Genomic DNA, 21,462 nt, shown 5'->3' on the forward strand with positions numbered 1-21,462 from the left:
CCTTCTGGAGCAGGCCCGCTCTGGAGCAGGCTTGGCGCGCTGAGCCCCGTTTTGGAGCAGGCTTGGCGCGCTGAGCCCCGTTCTGGAGCAGGCCCGGCGCGCTGAGCCCCGTTCTGGAGCAGGCCCGGCGCGCGCTGAGCCCCGTTCTGGAGCAGGCCCGGCGCGCGCTGAGCCCCGTTCTGGAGCAGGCCCGGCGCGCGCTGAGCCCCGTTCTGGAGCAGGCCCGGCGCGCGCTGAGCCCCGTTCTGGAGCAGGCCCTGCGCGCTCTGAGCCCCGTTCTGGAGCAGGCCCGGCACGCGCTGAGCCCCGTTCTGGAGCAGGCCCGGCGCGCGCTGAGCCCCGTTCTGGAGCAGGCTTGGCGCGCTGAGCCCCGCTCCTCTGCTGGCACCCCCACATCTCCTTACCCTCCCCTCACTGCCGGTGGCGGTGTTATTGCGGAATGATAGATGCACAGCTGGTGTCACAGTAAGCTCGTTGTTAAAACTCCAAAACACAGCTTCACTTTCCACTGCCCTGTGTTTGCAGTCCTCTGGGGTGTGCAGTCAGTGTTGAGTGAATTTACACCAGTTCTGAGAAACTTGGAATCACTTCAGATTTATATCGGGATGAGGGGCGATTGTGCAGTTTCTTGTTACCATCTGTGCTAAACCTGGCCTGGAGGAGCTGCGTTAGGATCTGAGTCTCCACGTGACCTTTTGTTTTGAGGTGTTTCCCTGTTTAAACCCCCCACAGACAGGGCTTAGTTTGTCTGCAGCGCGGTGACGCGCATCAGGCGTTGGTCTTGCCTTGAAGAGAGCCAAGGACTATGTTAAGAGCTCTTCCCGCGTTTCCGATCGCGTTACAAATAAAACCCCTCCTGCCCCCTGTTGAAAGAAGTGAGCCCCCTCGCTCTTTCAGACCTCTTATTTTTCTCGCCCGTTTCGTTTCCCATCGCCTGCGCAGCACCTAAATAGTTCCCCCACATCCAGCCTACGAAGGACATTTCCAGAGGTTGTCTTTTTGAGAAGGTGGATGGGGCAGCGATGGCAACAGGAGTGTCCGAAGTCAAAATGGACTTCGGACGAGACCACGAGGACGCTGCCCCACCAGAGCTCCTCTCTTCCTTGTTGTTTCTCCGTTGGCGAGCCGCAGATTTTAAGCCGAAGCGATCGGTTGTGCTTCTGTCTGGCGTTGCTGTTTCCTGGAAGCAGGTAGGCGCCTGTCTCCGCACTGGGCCTCCATTAGCTGTGATTTCCAGTAATGCTGGGTAGCGAGAGAGGGGGGCCGGCGGGGGGGTTATTGATTCGTGCTCAGCTGAGTGCTATCTTGTGACTCATTGGGTTCCCCCTAACTCTATTAGCAGGAAGAGAGCCCTTAACCTCAGAAGAGCAGCCTTGCAGAACAACAGCTTGCCTTTTATTTCCCTTTTTTTTTCTTCTTTTGCATTTTTAATACCCTTCACTTAGCGCGTAAGGGACCCGCTGGAAGGGTCTGTGTCCCAGAGTCGAAGTCTGTGCAGAGAGCACAGAATCCTTTGCCAACATTTTAAAGACCTCTTCGTTTGCCTAACTAACTCTCTCTCCCCCCCACACCCGCCACGCGCACTTCCTTTAAAAATGCCTCATTTTTTATTTTCTGCTGCTCTGCTTTGCTGCCTCCCTATAAGCCACACCCGGCCGAGTGGAGTTGTGATGTGGGGGGGGAACAGTTTATCAGCCGTGCATAAGCTTCAGAATGTTGCGCGATGGTTATTTTCCTCCCCTTCAGTCTGCTAGTTGGGTAGCAGGTAACCGATCTGAGAATTTTTGTGGTTCCTTGAAGGGTCCCAGAGCATCAGTTTCATGAGCTTGGCTTTCCCAACCCCTGCCACTCTTTGTGTAAAGAAAGTGTCCCCTTATTTTCAGTTCCTCTTCGGTTGCATTTGTCTCTCCACGTCCTGAAGTCACAGAGCAGCTATTGTCTCCTGGGATACTCTGGGGATACATCTGTAAGTGAGCAGATCCCAGAGGTGGTAGCAGGAGCCTTATAAATGCATGGAAAAAAAGGAACAAAACAGGGATGGTAAAAATAAACACTCCTGAACAAGGAGAAAACCTCCCACATTTTTACATTTCCTGAGTCAGATACAGAATTAGCTGCTGGATTGTAACGAGTAGATTTGTTGTGGCTGACTGTCGTTGAAGTGTTTTGGAAACCACACGCAAGGTGTCAAACAAGGCATTTTTGCATTTACAGTCCATGAATTTGAGGTGCCTGCAGTTCTTCTTTCAGGCTGTGGGAGTGGAGTATTGTAGGACACCAGTTCGAGATGCTCGTCAGGTTTTTTAAGTTAGTGAGTTAGTTTCACGCCATGTTGTGAAATCTTCTCTCGAAGTGCAGGCCGAGATGGTCACAGCATCGCTGGGCTTCCCCAGCTCTTTTGCAAAGGGGGCCAAAATGAACCTTAAAGAATCACATCCATCAGAATATTCCGAGACCAAGTTTTTAAGAAACCAAGTTTATCACCCTGCAGCTCCCAGCTGGCAGCCCCACTGGAGCTCGGCAGGTGTGAGTCTGCCCAGTACCTGGAGGTGAGACTCCTGGGAAAGCTAAGGCTGCTGCTGGAAGAGGTGTTAGTGGGACCAGTAGGGGGCGCTCACCCTGCAGTCTGTGTGTGTCCTAATGCCCCAGTATAGTGACGGGGACACTGTACTGTAAAAAGGCGCCGTCTTTCGGATGAGATGTAAAACTGAGGTCCTGACTCTCTGTGGTCATTAACAATCCCAGGGCGTTTCTTGAAAAGAGTAGGGGTGTTACCCCAGTGTCCTGGTCAAATTTCCCCCCTGTCCTTTATCAATCATGGCCTCCTAATAATCCCCCTCTCTGAACTGGCTCCATCACTCTGCTCTCCTCCCCACTGAGAGCTGGTGTGTGTTGAGTGTACTGGTGCATCATCCAGGTGGGGCTGCACACTATCCAGAAAAGCGGAAAAGAGCTATATAAGTATGAAAGTATAGGTATATGGAATTATTATTATTGTTGTTATTAATAAGGAGCATATGTAGCTCAAGATGGGGGAAAAAAGACCCCTTTCGGTCCGTGTGGGATGACCCTGTCCCATTTGCTTCCCCTTTGCCGGAGGCGGAATGACCACACAAAAATTCCGTAGCTCCGAGTCAAAACAACAGCCAAACAATCTGGCCTTTGTCAAATCCAAGACGCCCCCTCGCGAGCTGTGGCCCCTTCGGCTCGGGGAGCGCGGCGCAGAGAGGGCGCGACGATGGCGCGGGAGGGCAGCTCTCGCCCACGCTCTGTGTTCTGCTGCTCTTCGGCGCGCGCGGGCGGTGAGGTAACCCCAGGGGCATGCTGGTCACAAGGGCGTCCGGAACCAGGAGTGTCCCCGTGTGACAGAGGAGAGGCGGTGTCTGAGCGAGCTGCAGACCCCAGCTGCTCTGAGTGCCCTCGCTGCCTCAGTTAAACCCCCGCTGCTGGGGGAGAATCGATCAGACCCTCAGCGTGCAGCTCAGATCGGCGCCCTGCGCCCGTGTTGGCCTGTTAAAAGTCACGCCGCTGTCCTGTATTTGTGTGTTAGGAAGAGAGCGAGAGAGAATTGATTCCACTAGCTTTTGACTGAGTTACTTAATGTAGCTCCTGGCCATTTCCACTTGACTCTCTCTCTCTCTGAAAAAGCATGCACATTCCTCCTCTGAAAGTTTACCGGGGTGAGCTTTCCTTTGTTAAAGATCTGGATTCACAGATGAATTGATTTCCGGCTACAAGCCCTCCTGGAACTGAGCAGCTGCATCTGGAGTGTCAGAGGTGGGTAAGATCACCAGGGACTGGCGTCAAGACTCCCAGAACAGGGAGAAAGTGCCATTGTCTGAATGTGGATTGGGGGATTGACCTGTGTCTCCTGCCCGTTCTCTCATACAGGGTTCAGCGAGTATACGGAGGGTTGTCTCGCGGTGAGGTTCCTGAGCGAGTGAGTGATCCGCCCTAGATGGGGGCCACTTATAGCAGCAACCCCAGAAGGGGCTGGGCGTTGCAATTTTTAGTCTTGCAGTGAGACTTCAGGGCAATGCTCTCGGAGAGTAGCGGCCTCAGGCGTTACTGTTTCGGCCCGTTGGCAGGGTCACTAAGACAGCAGAGCAGGTCCGATCCAAACAGGAGTGACTGGGCCGAGAAAAGTTTCCACTGCTGGTACCCGTGAGGCAAAAGGGCTCAGCCATTACATCACTGACAATCCCAGGTTCAGACCTGGCCTCTGCCGGCTTTTACAGGCAGCAGTCTGTCCTGTGCAAGAAAGCCACAGTCTTTTGTATTTGTGCCACCCCAAATCGGCGAACGGCTGGCCTTCTCATCGTGCTGGGACTTCACAGTGGACTGCGGTTTACCTCTTGTGGTCTTAGCATGCCTCCTGAGTTCTTGGTCCTTGGGAAAACTGCAGTTTACTGGACTAGGTAATAGGACACCAGGCGTCACTTGTGTAAGCCGTGATCCGAGAGGGCACTCCATCTGTGCTCAGCTGCCCTGATGTCTCACACCAGGAGAGTGCAGCTCCTGGTGAGGGCGACGATCCAGCTCTCTCTGCTGTTTGGTGTGCCGTGCCTGTAGAATGTAACTCAGCTGTCTGGGTATTGTGTGTCACGAGAAAAGATACAGAAGGTCTCATTGCGAACGTTTTGTACAATTCAGGCGGCAGGTCCCCCTTCTCAGCAGGTTAACCAGCTGTCCTGAAATCTAGAGACCTGCTGCCAGCCGATATTAGATTTTAAATTTGGGTTGGCAGAGGGGTGGCACCGAACGCCTACGGGGTGGCATTATCAAATGAAATTACGTAGGATGCACTGCTAAAAGGTGTCCGGCGCTGGTGCCACCTGTATGACAGGAGTGAGCAGAATGGCACAAACTGACGCTCAAACCCCCCGTTATTTCTCCCTGGATTTTGTCATGTTTTGAGAGCTTCATAAAGAGCCTTTTAGATGAAGTACACTTAAAAACTCCTGATTCTCGATGTGACACGATGTCTCGGTGACGGTGTCTGTTTATCTGGCCGACGGCGATCCGCCGTTTAGAATATAAGCTCCCTCTGCCCTTTTCAGAAGGAATTTCTTTCATTGGTCAATGTAAGATGGTGTGGGATTTTGAGGGGGGGGGGGGCAGCTGGGGTAGCAAAGCCGTATGTAGGGCTGGCAGCGGCTAGCTGCCCCCTCCTGCCCTGCTCCAGTCCGCGCGCCCTGGCTCGGCTTTCAGCTCCCCCAGTGAATAATGCACGAGCGTCAATTATGCATGCCCGGCCACAGCCGAGCCCCCCCCCCCCCTCTCTGTTTCAGACAGGCCGGAGCTGCTCCTGCACAGCTGCTCACTACTGGGGGGGGGGTGCCCGTGTGCTTTTGTGGGGGTCCGCCAACTCAAATCTCAGAAAATAAAAACTCATCTTTATCCCTTCTAGTGGGGGGGGGCGTACCCTCAATTAGGGGTTCCTGTTCTGACCAGAAGCATGTTTTTTTATTATTTGTAATGTCTTTAAAGCTGCAGCAGCAGTATGGAGAAGACCTCAATGGGTCTAATGAAGCCCTTAGCTGCACCAGTGTAGCCCTCTTCCTATGATCTTGAGCCGCTGGCGATTCCAAGAGACCTGCGGTATTCCTGGACTCCAAGGGCGATGAGTGGGGCTCCCGAGCCTAACTTATTTACTGGGGCAGGAGAAAAGCAGGGCTCTCGCACTCTGATGGGAAGTGGAAGTGCCGTTTCTCTGTTCTCTGCACCAACACCCCATCAATGGACAGAAAGCTACTGTAGCCAAGAGGGGGGGGGGGGGAAGCAGAAATCCAATCCTGGCACGTCGGCCCTCTGGAAAGCCGGAGCGGTAGGAATCCTGAGCCGTCTCCGGGAGGGGAGCGCGCTGGTGGCCGTCCCGCAGTGCGAGAGTCCCCCTGCGCTGCGCGGCGGCTCTGGATTATTGATGCCCAGCTGGGGTCGGGTGACGGCGCTGGCAGTCGTGTGCGAGAGCCTGCGGAGCCAGGAGCCAGCCTATCTGTCCCGTGGCGCCGGTCTCAACTCGCGCCGGGTTCAGATTCAAATTCCGAGAGCTTTATTGGCGCGAGCGGTGAAAGAGCAGATACAATTAGCACAACGTCTACAGCCGTCTGCTGTACAGACATCTTACGGGACATTTCCATCCAACACGTATAACATAACTAAGTACATTAAATACAAAAAACATCAAACGCTGTTGAGAGACAGGCTTACTGTCTCCGTCTCTCTCTTTTTCTGTGCCTTTCTGTCTAATTCTCAAGTTCAAAGGTCATTGACGTGACCTATGAATCAAAGCAGAAACAATGAGAAACCTTCACTGGACCTTGACAGGCATCACATTAAACATTATTAGGCGGGGTGTTGCCTCACTGTGGGGCAGGCCGTGACGGGAGGTCACTGCTCCTGCTCTCTCGCTGCCTCGTGATCCTTTCCAGTGCCTAGGGGCTCGGTCGTGTTGGCTCAGCAGGCGGGTCCCACCCACTGGGCGCACTCGGAATTCTGTGCACCCCAGGGGAGCTCTGGGGGAGGCGAAACCCTGTCGCACCCCAGCAGGGGCAAATACCCCCTTTCAGAGCTTTACCGAAGGAGGCCTTCAGTGAGTTGGAACCAGGCAGGAGACGTTGATTCATTTAAGACCCAAGCTTTCGTTCCTTATCCTGTAAAAGCGAAATTAAAAAAAGCAGAACTACTAAGAATTTGGGCCACCGCAGCCTTCCTCAGGCTGTAATAGAGGTTCCACATGCCGTCATCTCTCTGATGCGTGTAGCCTCATCTCACTGCTCTGCCCACGTAATGGAACAGAGCTGTTGTGAAGACATCCTCCATTGTTCCACTGTTGTTTTACCTTATTTTACTTGAGCCTTGCATTTGAACTGAACACAAGATAATGGTAACCCCTCCCCTTCCAGGTCTATGGGCTTGAGAGTTCAGAATTTGGGATTTGCAGGATTATCGGATCCAAAATAAGTCATGGGGGGGACAATTAATGTAAACCGCCGGTGCCCTGCTGTTTAAATTAAACAGATCCAGCGGCCGTCAGCAGTGGGCGGCCTGCCAGCGCGAGATATCTCTACTTCAAGAGTGTCCTAAAAGATCGCATCTTCAGAGCCAGGATCTCCAGCCTGGAAACTGTACCAAACACAGTCAGGGCCTGCAGTCTGTGGGTATGTTATTATCCATTATACAGAACGCTGCTTCTCGGTGACTGCAGTTGACACAGTGGCTATTAGCTTTCTGTGATTTTAAAGAAAGAAACGCCTAAGACCAAAAAAATCCCGAAAGCCGCACAGCGGGGGAAAAAACATCTACTCTCGTTCTTGCAGTGCCGTTCAATTTCTAACATCAGAGGGTTTGGAATTTGCTGGGCATGTTTTATCTGTCTGGAATGGCTTTGTCTGATCGGCCTCTCGTTCCTTTGTTCCTGCTCTTGTCTATAAGCGACTAATGCGGTCTGGATTGCCAGTCTTAATGCATTTTTGAGACTTAATTTTTCTGCCACAGATTAGATTGTGGCAGCCCGTCGATGTCCTGCACATGAGGTAATTCGTGCTAATACCGATTGCAGTCGCCCGAAGAGCTGATAATCCTGTGTTTTTGTTCTGTTGCAAAACACATAAGAAAATCTCGACCCTGCGCTGCTCTTTAGCCCTGTAGACAGAGGTTGCAGATCTTGGGTTATGATCAGAAAAGTGATGAATGGATCACCAGCCCCTACCAGACGTACTCATTTTAGAATGCATTTATACACCTACAGGGTTTCAAAGGGAAAATTGGTGGGCAGCACAGTGGTTTGCACTGCTGCCTCTCAGTGCTTGACCCTGGGTTCAATTCCAGTCCTGGGGTGCTGTCTGCATGGAATATGTTCTCCACATGTTTACATGGATTTTCTCCAGTTTCCTCCCACAGTGCAAAGACAGACTGGTGGGTTAACTGTTCTCTGGGAAAACTGGCCCCGATGTGCGTGTCTGTGTCTGTGTATCTGCCCTGCGATGGCCTGTCCAGGATATATCCTGCCTTGTGCCCGTTGCTTGTCAGGATAGGTTCCGGCTCTCCTGCAACCCTGAACTGGATGAAGCAGTGGAAAAATGTATAGGTGGAATATCGTTTGTATAGATGTATTGTATTTATGAGGAGTAACGTATTTGAAATCTTTAAAATCACTTTATTGGCCAGATACAATTTCTTGCATTAGGAATTTGTCTTTTCGCAGACCCCAGCTTGCTCTCCATGAGACACACAGACAGGGAGATAAGCCGGGGGTCAGAGCACAGGGTCAGCCCTTTATACGGCGCCCCTGGAGCAGCTGGGGTTCAGGGCCTTGCTCAGGGGCCCAACAGAGTAGGATTCCTCTGCCGGCCGCGGGATTTGAACCCGCAACCTTCCAGCCCCAGGCGCAGATCCTGAGCCACAGAGCCACCGCTCCGCGGCCTTATTTAAGATGCACAAGGGAAGGAGGGAGCTTGTTTGTCGTGTGTGACGTTTTTTGTACTGTGTGGATCTGAAGGTCTGGATTATTGTGACCAGTTATATTCCCCTGTGTTCATTGTCCATTGAAGTTATTGCTGCAAACAAGTCTCAGGCATTCCAATCTGGAACAGAATATAAAAGAAATATGTCGCCATACAAATGTTTTCAAGATTGTATTGCACTCTGGTAACCTAGGTAGGGCCTTGCTTTATGGGACAGACGTTTAGGGTTCGAGCCTGGGTCATTCCTCTGACCTTGAATGGGATTTTCCAAGCAGAGGCACACAATTGACAGAGCATCGGGAGGTCGTGGCCGTAGAGCTGCGCCTCTTAACAGAAAGCAAGCGCTGACTCCAGGTCGGGTGGGTGCATGTTAAAAAAAATCAGTACTTCCAGATTTAGCAGATGGGCTCAGGTGGCAGCGGCGCAGTTGGTACTGGGAGTTACAGTCGTTTCCTTCCGCTCTGTCACGTCACACAGCAGCGCATTGTGGGAGCAGGTCTCAGTGCAGCCAGTAGTCCTGGCTTTAGGGTTCATTTTAGTGGCGTGAGTTAGGCTTCAGCTGTGATGCAGTGGGTAACCAACCTGCTCTTACCAAGCATTCCAAAAAAAAGGCAAGCCCACCGAGTCAGTAAAATTCAGATCAGAACAGAACCATGACTGGATTAAGAGAGCGTTTCTGCTCAGTTTCAAAACCCTTTTTCAGTGCAGCATGTGCTCAGACAGCAAGTGAAAGCCCTCATCAACACAGCAAACGATAGAGTTGGGGGAAATGTGCACATTTTCCATGCTTCAGCTGGGAGGGCAGTCATCGCGCTGAGCCAGAGTTGATTGACAGGTAGCCCTAATTGTTCCTGATCGGGGCTACAGAGCAGAAAGTTGGCAGAAAGGCAACGCTGGGCATTTTCGCACCAGCTGGGCCTTATCGCCCACTTGAATGCCTGGATCCCTGACCCCAGTCAGCGGAGAGCGAGGGGTGCCCGTGTCTCTACTGCTGTTTTCACACAGCCATACAGCGCTGCTCCCCAAACCCAGATGGGATCAGATAGCGCTCGGCGCAGGCCTGTGTGTCCAGGGCCGGGGGAGGGATTGGGTTGCCATGAATGTTTCATCAGGCCGTGTTGGGTAACAGCGGCAGACGAAAGGGAAGTCAGGTCTTCTCCTGGGTCGGACATTTCGAATCAGCTTGGGGGAAAAAAATGTACCGATGCACTTTTTCTTTTTTGAGCTGAGGTCCTGCTACAAGGACAGCCAGGGAAAAAATCATTTTAGAGTGCAAATTATCCAAGTTGGAACAAGGAGAGTTCCATAAATGGAGACGTATGGGCAGACGGATGCTGATATATACTGTAGATCAATAGACAAATGAATGTATAGATAAATTCTGATGGATGGCTGCTTTAGAGTGACTGTACAGAATAGGCTGATAGATCACTGCTGTAATAGAAGCTGACCGTTATTCTCAGACCTCTTTGTTGTCTTCGTCTCTGTCCAGTGTTCTCGCAGTTAGTGTGTGGATGGATGTCCACCACCTCCATTTTTCTAACGCTTTTTCATGTGCTTTATTTTCTGATGTGAGTCTGGCTTCGCCTGGTTGCCCCCAGGTCTGACCCTGTTGACATCGGCACTTCCCACGTTTGCGGACGTCTGTCCGCGACTCGTGAGAGTCCTGGCTGGCCGCGTCACGGCGTTGCCAAAGCCAACAGAAACTAATGTGGCTTTCGGTCGCGGGCTGGAACCAAACGATGTCATGGTTAAACTCGGAGTTCCACGATCAGCCGCGATAAAGCGCTTTGAGGGGAGTGTCCAGAGAGGAGCTATAGAAGTGTGAGGAATTGTTATTATTCTCTAGCCTGGAGTCTTTCGGAGGCTCTTGTGCTCTTAATCAGTAAACCCCTGCTGTACCGCCCTGCTCAGCCGCGTGTCCCACAGTGCTCCACTGCCGCTGCAGTACGCGTGACGGAGGTGTTCTCCTCTGCCTTGTCTGCTCCCACAGCTTCCTGGAGGAGGTCACGGCAGCCAGCGGCTCCGGGTGGTCATCCGAGAGGCCGCACGGGTCGGGGCGGCCTCCCAGCCGGCGCTGAATTCGGACCGGACATCTCCTCCCCGCCCTCCCCGCCGGGATGTTCCCGCGATTCCGAAGGCCCGGGTGTCCTGGCGGAACGACGACCCGGCTGGGCCAGTGGTGGGTGGCGGACGCGGGCAGCGGAGCGTGCTGTCGCCGTACCCCAGACATTCCCCTCCACAGCACACAGACCACCCCAGACGGGACCCTAGAAATACCACGAGCTGTTTGTCCCAGATCGCGGTGATGTAAGATCTCGGTCAGCCTTCACCACCCTCCCTCTGGTGTTATTTGTGACAGTGTCCCTCCCAGATAACGTCTCCTAGCAGCATCTGGTGCAATATCTAGCAAATAGGAAGTCGAGCACTACCGGTCCTTCGCTAATCACTGTTCTCTGTTTCTGCATACAGTTGTTGGGGGGTGTTTATATGAATGAGAAATTTTCTGGTGTTGGCCAACTAATAACTAATATTATTGATCCAAGACAAGCACAAGCTCTTTGAGACTTTGAGACACTGTTGGTTGCAGATTCTGTTGAGAGATTCCGTTTTGGCAAGGAGAGTTTATGCCCCACACTAGATACCGCCCAAGGACTGATTAGGTCTGATCTGCTCCCGTCTGCCCCCCTGTCCCCTCTGTAGCATGGGCACAGGCTGAAGTCGGGTTCGGATTCGTCCCCCTCGGCTTCAAAGCCCTCCTCCCACAGACCTGCTGGCTGGGTTGGAGCAGCCGGTCGAAATCTTCCCTTTCTTGGAGGCCCTGCGATGCACTGGTCCCCCTCCCTGTGCACGTTCTCGGTCCCCCTTGCACCCTGGGCCCTGGGTCGCTGTGACCCTCCTGCTGCTGGATGGACAGAGGGAGGGAGGGACGGACAGGACAGCGAGGTAGTTTGCCCTCTGCCTTTTGCCTCTCTGGGTCAGATGAGGCGAAGGCGTGGCCTGAGTGAGAAGAGGGGCTTCATAGGTGGAGAGTGATAAAGGGGGCGTGGCAAGGGGGCGTGGCTTCAAAGAACTGGCAGGAAGTCCAGTGCTGTGTTCCGTGAGTCCCAAGGGAAGAAAGTACTTGACCTGGGTGGGTCCGGATGGCATCCAAGTCAGGCCGCATGAGCAGCGAGGGTTCGCTGTTCAAAATCCCTGCGGTCAAACACCGCAGTCGGGGAGACTGGGATGGGAGTGCGTTCGTCGTTCCGGAGGCGTAGATTTCTTGGATCTCGTTCTCACAGTTTCTCGGCCAGCTGCATCCGAGTGGAGGGGGGGTGCGAGATTCTTTTTTTCTCCCTCCAGGCCAACCCCCCCCTGCTCCCTGGAACAGCAGTGCCCACTGTCCAGGCCTGGGCCTGCCCAGTACTGCTCCCAGTGCGCGCTGGCATTCGCTCCAACTGAGCTCTCTGGCAGCTAAATCCTCCATTGAGCCAATGAGGGGATCAGAGGTTTGTCGCCAATTACGGTTGCTAAAGAGCTGCATTGTAGCCGTTTCTGAGCTCGGATCAAATGTAAGTTTCCTGAAATCTCGACCGGTTTCAGAAGACACAGTGGTTCTCATGAGGCTGACTGGTGGGAGCCTGCTGCGGGCTGTATCCGGAGAGGTCTGATGTGCTTTTCCTTGGCGGTTTGCCACGGCCGAGTACACCGCCCGCAGGAAGTTGGTTGTGCTCGGCAGTGGTCACTTGACGGCTCAGGCGGCCAGCTGTCCAGCGTGCTCACGGCCGGACCTGAAACCCTGCGGGCCACCGTCTCTGGGAAAGGAAAGATACAGCTGGGAAGGAAAGCAGATCTGACACAGGTGCGGGTTTCAACACAGTGGAAGGATGAGGATGTGGGACTGTTTCAGAGGCGCGAACAGAGAGACATGTTCCTGCTTGTCAGCCTTGTGTTCATCTGAGTGAAACACAACCAAGGCATCGGCACATTCACACCCACCTACACACACACACACACACGCATGTATATACACTATGTATACATTTATGTGTGCAGAACTGAAGGTTTTGTGCTTTGATTGCTGTGTGCAGTCGTTTGCTTCTGCATTGGATTTGGAATGTCATCTTCATATGAACATATGGCGAATGTGAATGATTTTTGTAAATAAAAATACATTAAAAGTACAAGACATCTGAGTCTTGATTGTACACTTATAATATATTATAATAATGTGTTAAGAAATAGTTCATATCGAGAGCTCTTGCTTTCTGGGACAGGGCGAACGTGCACAATTGTGAATTAAGGAGGTTCTGGTCAGGTCCGCACTATTCTCGATTAGAGCTGCGTCGCAACTCCTGCGACTTCTCCGCAGAGCTGTTGGCGCTGTGGGGAGACTTGGGTTCACACGCGTTGGCGCTGCTCGGAGATTGCAATCGCCCGTCTCCAGCACGGTCCCACCTGCAGATCCCCCCCTCCGTCGATCCCTACCCGATCGGCTCCGCCTGCCCCGTGGTGCCTGAGCTTTTCCCCTGGGCTGTGGCGGGACAGGCGAGTCGGGTTTGCCTGAAGTGAATGAGGCGGAGCGGGTGAGGGTGTGGCCGGCAGAGCCTAACACGCTTTTAAAACAACAAATGGGTCTAAAAAATCCGTTAATCAATATTTATTAGTATATAAATATCAATTAAATTGATGAGAGAAGATGCGCTTCTTTGCACTGGTTTCTGGTGTTCAGCCCCAGAAACTATTTCAGAAAGCAGCGCGACGAGGTTGAGGGATTTTGTGAGCGCAAGAACTGCGACAGCGCGGGCGGATGTCTTTTCCTAAAAGCTGTGTTTACCTACTCCCACCTTATTCCCCTTTCCATTCTTTTGGGAAAACAAACTTCCAGAAATACTTGGGGAAATTAGACGGCTCTCGTAGAGCTCCAGCTGGTTTTTGTAGTCTCCTTTCAGTTTTCTCGGGACTCCCGGTGCCTTTCCTAACGGGGGGGGGGGGGCGCTTCCCCCGGACACGAAGACACTCTCACCCCTTGGGGGGTCACCGCGCTTGTGCCAGCCGGCACCGTGGGAGCCGCAGAGCTTTCTGGATGCGTTAGAACCACGTCTGCACCCGGGACGAGCGTTTCGTCGATGCAATTAAGGTTTAACTAGACTCCCTCGCCAGCTAGATTTCGGAATCCCACCCTGAGCTCCGGACCCGGAGGAGCTAGGAATCCCGTTGATATTCAGATTTGGAATTATCTCTGGCAATATATTATCCTCGGTTTTCTTTTTCCTGGTTCATTTCTCTCTTTTGGATACCTTCTCCCCATTATTTGCATTATTTAATGTTCGGTAAAAATGTTTTTTTTAAAGGAATTACTGTTGCGGTACAGAACCGTCCCTGTTCGGGTCAGTCCGTGGTTCCGTTTCCAGATATCTGCAGGGTTTTCCAAATCAAGCCTGTGAAAGAATAATCGGGTTTGTTTGTTTTTATCCACCTACTGGAAAGTGCCATTGGTAAAGAAAAACAACCCCAGGGGCACGTGTAATTTACCCTGCGTGTATAATTGTTTTAATTGTTTTTATGACGGAGTTAAAACCGCGTCGCGCTGCACTTAGAGAGCAGGGATAGGGGACGGCAGACAGGCGGAACCCCAGAGGACTGAAATCCCTCTGCAGTCGGGCGCAGAGTCAGACGAGGACACAGCTGTCCAACTGTGAGGTTTTGTACCATCTGAGCTGGTTTTATTTTGGGGGGATAAGCGACGTTACTTTCGCGGCTATGTCACACTTCAATAACTTCAGAAAGAAATCGGATTCTGTCAAGAATGTATATATCAACCCCCCCCCCCCCAAATACAACGGGAAATGAAACACCAATGACTGTCGGAACAACCCTGAGCACTGACACGTACAATTCTGGCCTTCCAGACTAGTTAAAGAAATCCTATACACCTGCCAGTGACCCTGAGCGTAATTTAATTTAATTCATAATCTAAAAACAATTCGTTTCCGGAAGATTTGCCCCTGGAGTGTAAAACTGCGCCTGTCATTTCGGGTGCTCTTCCACACGGCGTCACAAAAAGCTGTTTTTGCCTTTTTATTTTTTTTATAATAATAACAACAAAAATACATATAATAACAAGACATACATAACAAGACGTATAACATATCGGTAACATTATCAGGGCTACATACTATAATATAATTACACTTTATGAAAAAAGATTAAAACAAAATAAAATGTCCTTTATGTTCTTACATTTTGATATAGTTATCAAAGTGTTACATTGGGTCTCTTCCCAGACCATTTCACTTTATGCATATAAGAACGTGCAAGTATCATAATTCAGTCCATTGCAAAGGATATTTTGATATTATTTTCAATGGGATTAAAATTTAAACATGAAGTCTATTTCTTTAAAGGTAACGTCAATATCAGACTCCTTCTTTGTATACAGTAATTTTGCAAATCAATCCAGAATGTCTTCACGACAGGACATAACCAAAATAAATGTTCTATGGTTTTACAAAAGACACGGTTATCATCAATATTAATTAATTAATCGCTGCACAACAAGCGTCGCAGATAGTGACCCAGCGACCCCAAGCGCAGACGCGACCAATCGAATTAGGCGTTTTAGGAAAAAAAAAACACAATGCAGAGCGCTCAAAAGAGAAAACAAAGTGAGGACGATATAGCATCGATCCACACACACGTCTGGATTTAAAAAATTGAGTTTTTCTTCTCCTTCTGTTTCTTTTTTCTTGAGATGTGAACAGATGGTCACTCTTTATGGTGCATGTTGTCCCTTTGGGGCTCAGAGGGGATTCCCCCAGACCGAGACAGGAACTGGTCCGTAGGGACTCCCCCCAAACAACATCCCACACCCCCTATAACTCAAAGCCCCGTCTTTACATTCTGAGCAATCGCTGCTGTCCAGCAACAGCTCAGATGCTGTAGCTGGCATCACCCCACAGCTGGAGCTGCCCTGTCTGCAGAGATACAGCTCCGAGCTGCACCAGTCTGGGGTGTCGGACAGCTTGCCCACACCCTTCACATCTGTCTGCCTGAGCCCCAGTGCCCTACATCGGTGATAAACCCCAGCCATCTGCCCCCGTCTCCAGAAGCACCCCTTGCTGAGAGCTTGTCTCTAAATCTGAAATTAATCCGTTCATATCTCATCAGAGACACCGGTCCACTGCTTTTACATGGGGGGTGGGGGGATGCTTTCAGAGCCAGCTGGATGGGGAAGGGGGAGAGACCATTACTGTTTGCAATAAGTAATGCTTCTTAAATTCGGGTTATTGGCAAAATCAAGCCATGTCTTTGGATTCAAAGGGAAGCATGACCCATAGGACTCAGAGGGAGGAGGCTTCGAAGACTGGAAAACAAGTGACACGTCTTGGCACAAAGAGTGGTGGGAGCCTGGAACAAGCCACCGACAAAGGCCACCCGGTGGATTTCTTTGGAATGGACAGCGAAACACGGACCAGAAGACACGAGTGGAACCTGGGCTCAAGTAGAGACCGGACCAGGACAGAGAGGAGACAGGTCTGAGGGGGTGAGGTGGGAGGTGGAGGTGGTGGGGGGAGAGAGTGGGTCGGACAAGAGTTTGACAGGCCCAAGAGCACACGATTTTATTTTTCCCGTTCTTAAGCTTTGTCACCCCCCTCCCCCACTCGACACTAATGGACCTGTGCTCTTGCTTGAAGCTCGAAGCCCGTTTCCTGACAAGGGGACTGTCAGTGTCAAGTGACCGTCTGCATTTTGTAAAACAGGATGCTGATAAAAACACTCATGGTGCTGGTGATGCTGGCGGTGAGAGGCTCTTCCTATTCTTAGCAGCAGGCTGGGTTTCCAGGAACCGAAGTGTACAGCGACTGGAGGCCAGGCAAACTAGCAGTGGGATTCTTAGCATTCCAGTTCGAATACACAGTCACGTCACGGTGATGCAAAGCCATAACAACATTGCGACACTGATCTAGGAACTGTCCCCGGTAAGATGTGAAAAATAATATTAAAAACTCCCCACCATACAAAGGGAGGATTGGCATATAATATTAAGCAAAAGAAGAAGTGCACTTTAGGCCTTTGCTTTCTTTGAAAATGTTTGGCACAGAGCCCTCACAATAGCTCTCCAAACAGAGACCCAGAACCCTTTGACAGAACTCACTCTGGTTCTCCTGGGACAGAGGAGTCTGTGTGGTTCAGGTATTCAAAATCCTGCCAGCAGCTCAGGAACGTCTCTCAGACAGTAACCCCCAAGAACAAGGACCGGAGATGATGAAGGGTGTTTAGGAGAGAAATCAGGAGCTCTGTGTGTCAGACTCAACTCCTTAATGTTGCACAGGGCCGAAAGCCTTCTAAGGTAACTCCCCATAGTTTCCTTACATTAATGAGTATAAATTACAAGTCTGGTGTCTCTCCTGCCGGCTTCCTTATTATTCCTCCTACCACGAGAGTTCTGGAGAACAGCAGTGTTATTACTGTAACAGGGCTGTTACTGTGCCATTGAGTTGAAGTGCTGCTCCTTTAAATCTGTCCCTCCCAATACAACCACATCTGGTTCAAATTGTCCACATTGTCCAGAAGGCGTGCAGTGGCCTAGCTTTGCAAAGGTGTTACTTTTCAGAATGCTGAGCTTCTCGTTTGACTCTCGTGGCTGTGATCTGTCCATTATTATCACCCCAGGTTTGTTTTTTTTAAGCAAAGGCGATTTCAGCAATGTCAGTGCCTCTCTTTATTAGGCAGTAAACTGGGAACTTGGCACCCTGATCTAGTCCTGCTTTGTCCAGATTTAATGACTGGGACATTTTAATTGCACGACAAGACAATTCGGCCTCCTCCTTTGCCTCCAATCAATGCCCTCTTTCTTTTAGGTGCCGAATTGATCATTCCTAACAGGAAACTGTCTCTTGCAAACCTGAATTTGGCAACTTTCTCTGCCCACTTCTTTGTTGGCGTAATCAGAGCTTTCTTTTTTTCCCCATCTCAACGGTACTGATTAACATCGATCGATCTGCACTCCACTGGCTAAACGCTGAGGAAAGCCCGCTATTCGCTACTGCTGGGCCTCGGCCAATAGCAAGCCTGTCTTGAACGGGATGGTTTTCCCACAAGGCTTTGCAGGATCACCTTCAGCCAAGGTGGGGAGGAGGGAAGACTGAGATTATCTCACTGCTTCGGATTCTAAATCTCACATGAGAGAGATTGAGAGAGACTGGGAGAGAAGTTCTGCTGCCAGTCAGGGAAGGTGAATTCTGTCTCGTGCTCACATCTCAAACTCAACCTTTTCTTGCTTCGCTACCAAAAGGAACTAGTCATTCAACTGGTGGGGGGAGGGGTTCCTAATATTTTGGCCAGCAAGTGCATATCCTTATAATATGGGAGATAATATTGTCTTTTTTTTTGTGAGCTCTTCTCCTCTGTGACCTTTTCTGCTGGATCAGCTACTGCAACGCTTAATAAAACTCCAGCCTCAGCCAGTATATTAACCGTCTTCATTAAATGCCTGGATTTTTAACGTGTGCAAAGCCCCAGTGACCATCTGTGGGTTTATGTTTGTGCAAATGTTTGAAAATCAAGCCCAAAAATATCCAGAGAAATCAGAACCTATGTGGGTCTAAGTATGTGAGCTGCATATTTGCTGAAGACCTCTCTGTGGTGAAAAACATTTTCTCAGAACATGTAACGGAACATGTGCTGAAGTGTGATGACAACATGGGTTTGGAAAGGCGTCTTGGGCTTTTATTGCGAAACCGAAATGTCTTCGTAGCGTCTGGGGCAAGAAAACGCAGATAAGGAGGAGGGCGCAGAGAGAAGGAAGGGGAGATTCACGTGGGACGTCCCACACAACGCGCCAGGAGACAGGACAGAAAGGTCAGCAGTCTGCTGTCAGAGCTGAGTGACCACATAGGGGTGGGAGGGGAGTTTGCGGGGGTTGAAATATTGCATAATTACAGAAGGCTGGTATGATCCCTGACTGTTGTGACCACCCCTTGCTCAGTAAAAGGGTGTTGATCTTGACTACCCAGATTCCAGTGCAATAGCTTAACTTTCTATAGGTTATGATGGTTAGGTTAGAATGCGAGAGGTTAGGTTTTATTCCCACGGTTATCAACCTGCTCATCTGGGTCAAGTAATTGATAAATATATTTTATTTTCATCACGGATGTATCTTATTATCCCACTCACTGATGAGCCAACTCCTTCATTCATCTATTTCTGGAGTCTGAGGACGATTCAAATTTCAGGTGTATGTTTCTTAGTTGTTAGTTTTAAACGTATCGGTGTGCGATGGTTTTTCACCTCCTTGCAAAAGCATATTTCGCATCTGGGGCAATAAAGGGAGGATGTAACTTTGCATCTGGGGCCCTGCCCTTTTCGCAACTTGTTTGAGTTTCTTGCTCCTGTTTCTCGCTCCGTATCCAGCTCAGCGTGATCTGCTCATGCTGTTTGTAGATAAGATTTTTAAGTGCCCTTCTGCTGCAGCAGGACTTAGTCTTACTGCTGCTGTTGGCACCTCTGTTACGTAGCTGGATATACCTGATGATATGTACAGTATGAAGGGTCAGGGTCTGGGATGTGTTTAGGAATATTGCCCCCCTGGTGAATGATAATGGTGTCTTGTGGTCAGGTCCTACAAGATGGGGGGCCAGCAGGGCCATTTGGCCCTGGGCCTCACCTCACAGGGGTTCCTCACCTCAGCCGAGGGTGCATGGTCCCCCACTTTATCACTTTGGCTGTGTGTCTCGAATTTGGAATAATTGACAGCTGGGATGCAGGTAGGAGGCAGCCAAAGGCTCCCAGAGGAAGTCCCATCCCCTAAATGGCTCTGAATGGCTGAAAATAAAATGAGTGACAGCGTGTTTCACCAATCAGACCAGCTTTTGTGAGGCGGCCAGATTCACCGTTCAATTCCAATAGCCAAGACCTTTCCAGTTTCCTCCAGGTTTTTACATGTCATTCTTTACATTCAAATATTTTTGTACCCCTCTTCCCAAACCATGTGAACCTCACAATGTGAAATGGCCCCCGGGCTTCATCTGAGCTCTAGGAGGGCCTACCTGTAGTGTAAAACAACATAAGAAGAATTACAGTCATGGAGATGCTATTTATCCCATTTAGCCTGATAGGCAGTCAACTCCTTCTTAATCCAGTAATCTCACCCAGCTGTTTCTCGAGAGATGCCGGGGCATCGGCTTCAACACCATAGCTGGGCAGCTCGTTCCCCACTCCCTCGATCCTCAAAAGAAAGATGTTTTTTTTCAGCAATCGGTGAAGGACGTTCCTTTAAACTCCAGATTGCATGCTGTTAAGCTCGTCTGGACGGACTCCAGAGCAGCTACGTGTCTTCTCTAACCTGGTGACCCGCAACCTTTTGTAATAGAGTGGTTCCTGTTTTCAGTTCAGCATTCACTTCCCTCTAACGGCCTCCCCTCTGCTTCGCTCTTGTGTGGCAGGAGGCTCTGAAGTGATCATCCGAGCGCCGCTGAACTGGCAGTCAGGTGGTTTCTTGCTTTTTGTAGGTCTCAAATGAGCATTTCGGTCTAAGAGAGAGTCGGGGCTTCTGACTTCACACGCTAGACAGGACACAAACCCTAACTCATGGAGCACACTGAAATAAGAATGAAGCCAAATGTGTTTCTCCTGTTCTTTGTTATTTGTGGTTTTGTGGTGCATCTCTGTCTTGTGTTTTCCACGTGCTCACTTCCTTTTTAATCTCATTTTAGGTACTCTGTAGCACAGAGCTACATCTGGACGGTTCCAGTTTTTGTACCTGTTTTTTAATTGTTTTGGCTGTCTCTGTGGACAAGTTTTATATCTTGCTTGCGAAACACAATGTCAGGGGGCATGGAGGTCAGTGCTACTGTTTCAGGGCTCCTGGCTCCTGGGTTTGATTATGGTTTGGAGTACCTTCTGTGCTGGCATGGTTTTCTCTTTGGGTTCTGGTTTGCTGATGTCTTTAAATTGTTCCTTCGAGATCTAATTGATCAGACAGTATCAGCTGTTTCTTGAAGGATCCCATGCTATCAGCTGCAACAGCGCGACATGGCCGGCTTGTTCCATGCTCCCACCACCCTTTGTGTAAGGACGTGCCATTTGGTCACAGTCTTAAGGGCACGCTCCCGTAGTTTACACCTGTGTCCTATGGCTCGTGCTTCACCATGATTGTGAAACAATGCATCGGATTGACTTTTCCATTGTGAACTGTTGGTTCGAGTTTATCCATCCATGTTTTGAACTGCTCCAGTTCAGAGTCGCGGGGGAGCTGGTGTGAATCTCAGCAAGCAATGGGTGCAAGGCAGGGTACACCCGGGATGGGACGCCAGTCCATCACCCGGGCAGACACACGCACACAGTCACACCAGGACCCAGAATGGGTCGAATGTATACAGGTATACATAATGAGCTCTCATGAATGCATTGTACAAAATGTAGCGTAACTTCCTCTGATCTAAGCACGCTTTTAACTCTGCCAGCAGTCAGACCTCTGGTTGCTTTGTTGTTTTGCTTCCCCACATTGTGCAGAAGAGGGAAGGGAAAATCTTTTTTACCTGACAAACCGCTTCGTTCAAGATAGAAACATGTCCCGTCATGGGTCTGTTGTTTTCACCTACAGAAAAGAGCCACAGTTTGGCTCTTCCTGTGAGTCACGTTCTGCCCTTCGCACTGAAGAAAGCACTCCCGCACTTGGGAGAGAGAGAGAGAGAGAGAGGAATACCCGATCTGGGATGGCTGTTCCCACCTTTTCCAATGAAGGAAAATAACCGTTTCCTCTCTTGTTTCACTGGAGATGCATGAGCAGCTCCGAAACGGTTGTCTTTATTAAGACCCCCAGACCATGGAGAGGTAGGGTGCAGTAGCAGGCTAGCTTCCAGGGGGCTGATGCATAAGCATCTGCCTGGGGTCTGCGCACTGTGCTCCTCTCAGGGCCTGGCTCATTCGGATATCGATTATGCCATTAACCCCCTCCCCCAGACGCCCCGACAAGCTAATCGTGTCTGAGTGCAACAACAACAACAACATC

At 50.5% G+C, this 21,462-nt stretch overlaps 1 protein-coding gene across 2 annotated transcripts in view; it reads left to right on the forward strand.

Moving 5' to 3' along the window:
* vps45 (vacuolar protein sorting 45 homolog) overlaps positions 1–12,631 on the forward strand; it is a 30,971-nt gene extending 18,340 nt beyond the window's left edge. For both annotated transcript variants that reach the window (XM_088905717.1, XM_088905719.1), the window contains one exon: positions 10,459–12,631. In XM_088905717.1, the coding sequence (XP_088761843.1) occupies positions 10,459–10,546 (88 nt within the window). In that variant the 3' untranslated portion in view covers positions 10,547–12,631. The remainder of the gene's footprint in view (positions 1–10,458) is intronic.
* The last annotated feature ends 8,831 nt before the right edge of the window (positions 12,632–21,462 follow it).

This window comes from Atractosteus spatula, chromosome 25, assembly GCF_055471065.1.
Source record: "Atractosteus spatula isolate fAtrSpa1 chromosome 25, fAtrSpa1.hap1, whole genome shotgun sequence".
Classification (NCBI taxonomy): domain Eukaryota; kingdom Metazoa; phylum Chordata; class Actinopteri; order Semionotiformes; family Lepisosteidae; genus Atractosteus; species Atractosteus spatula.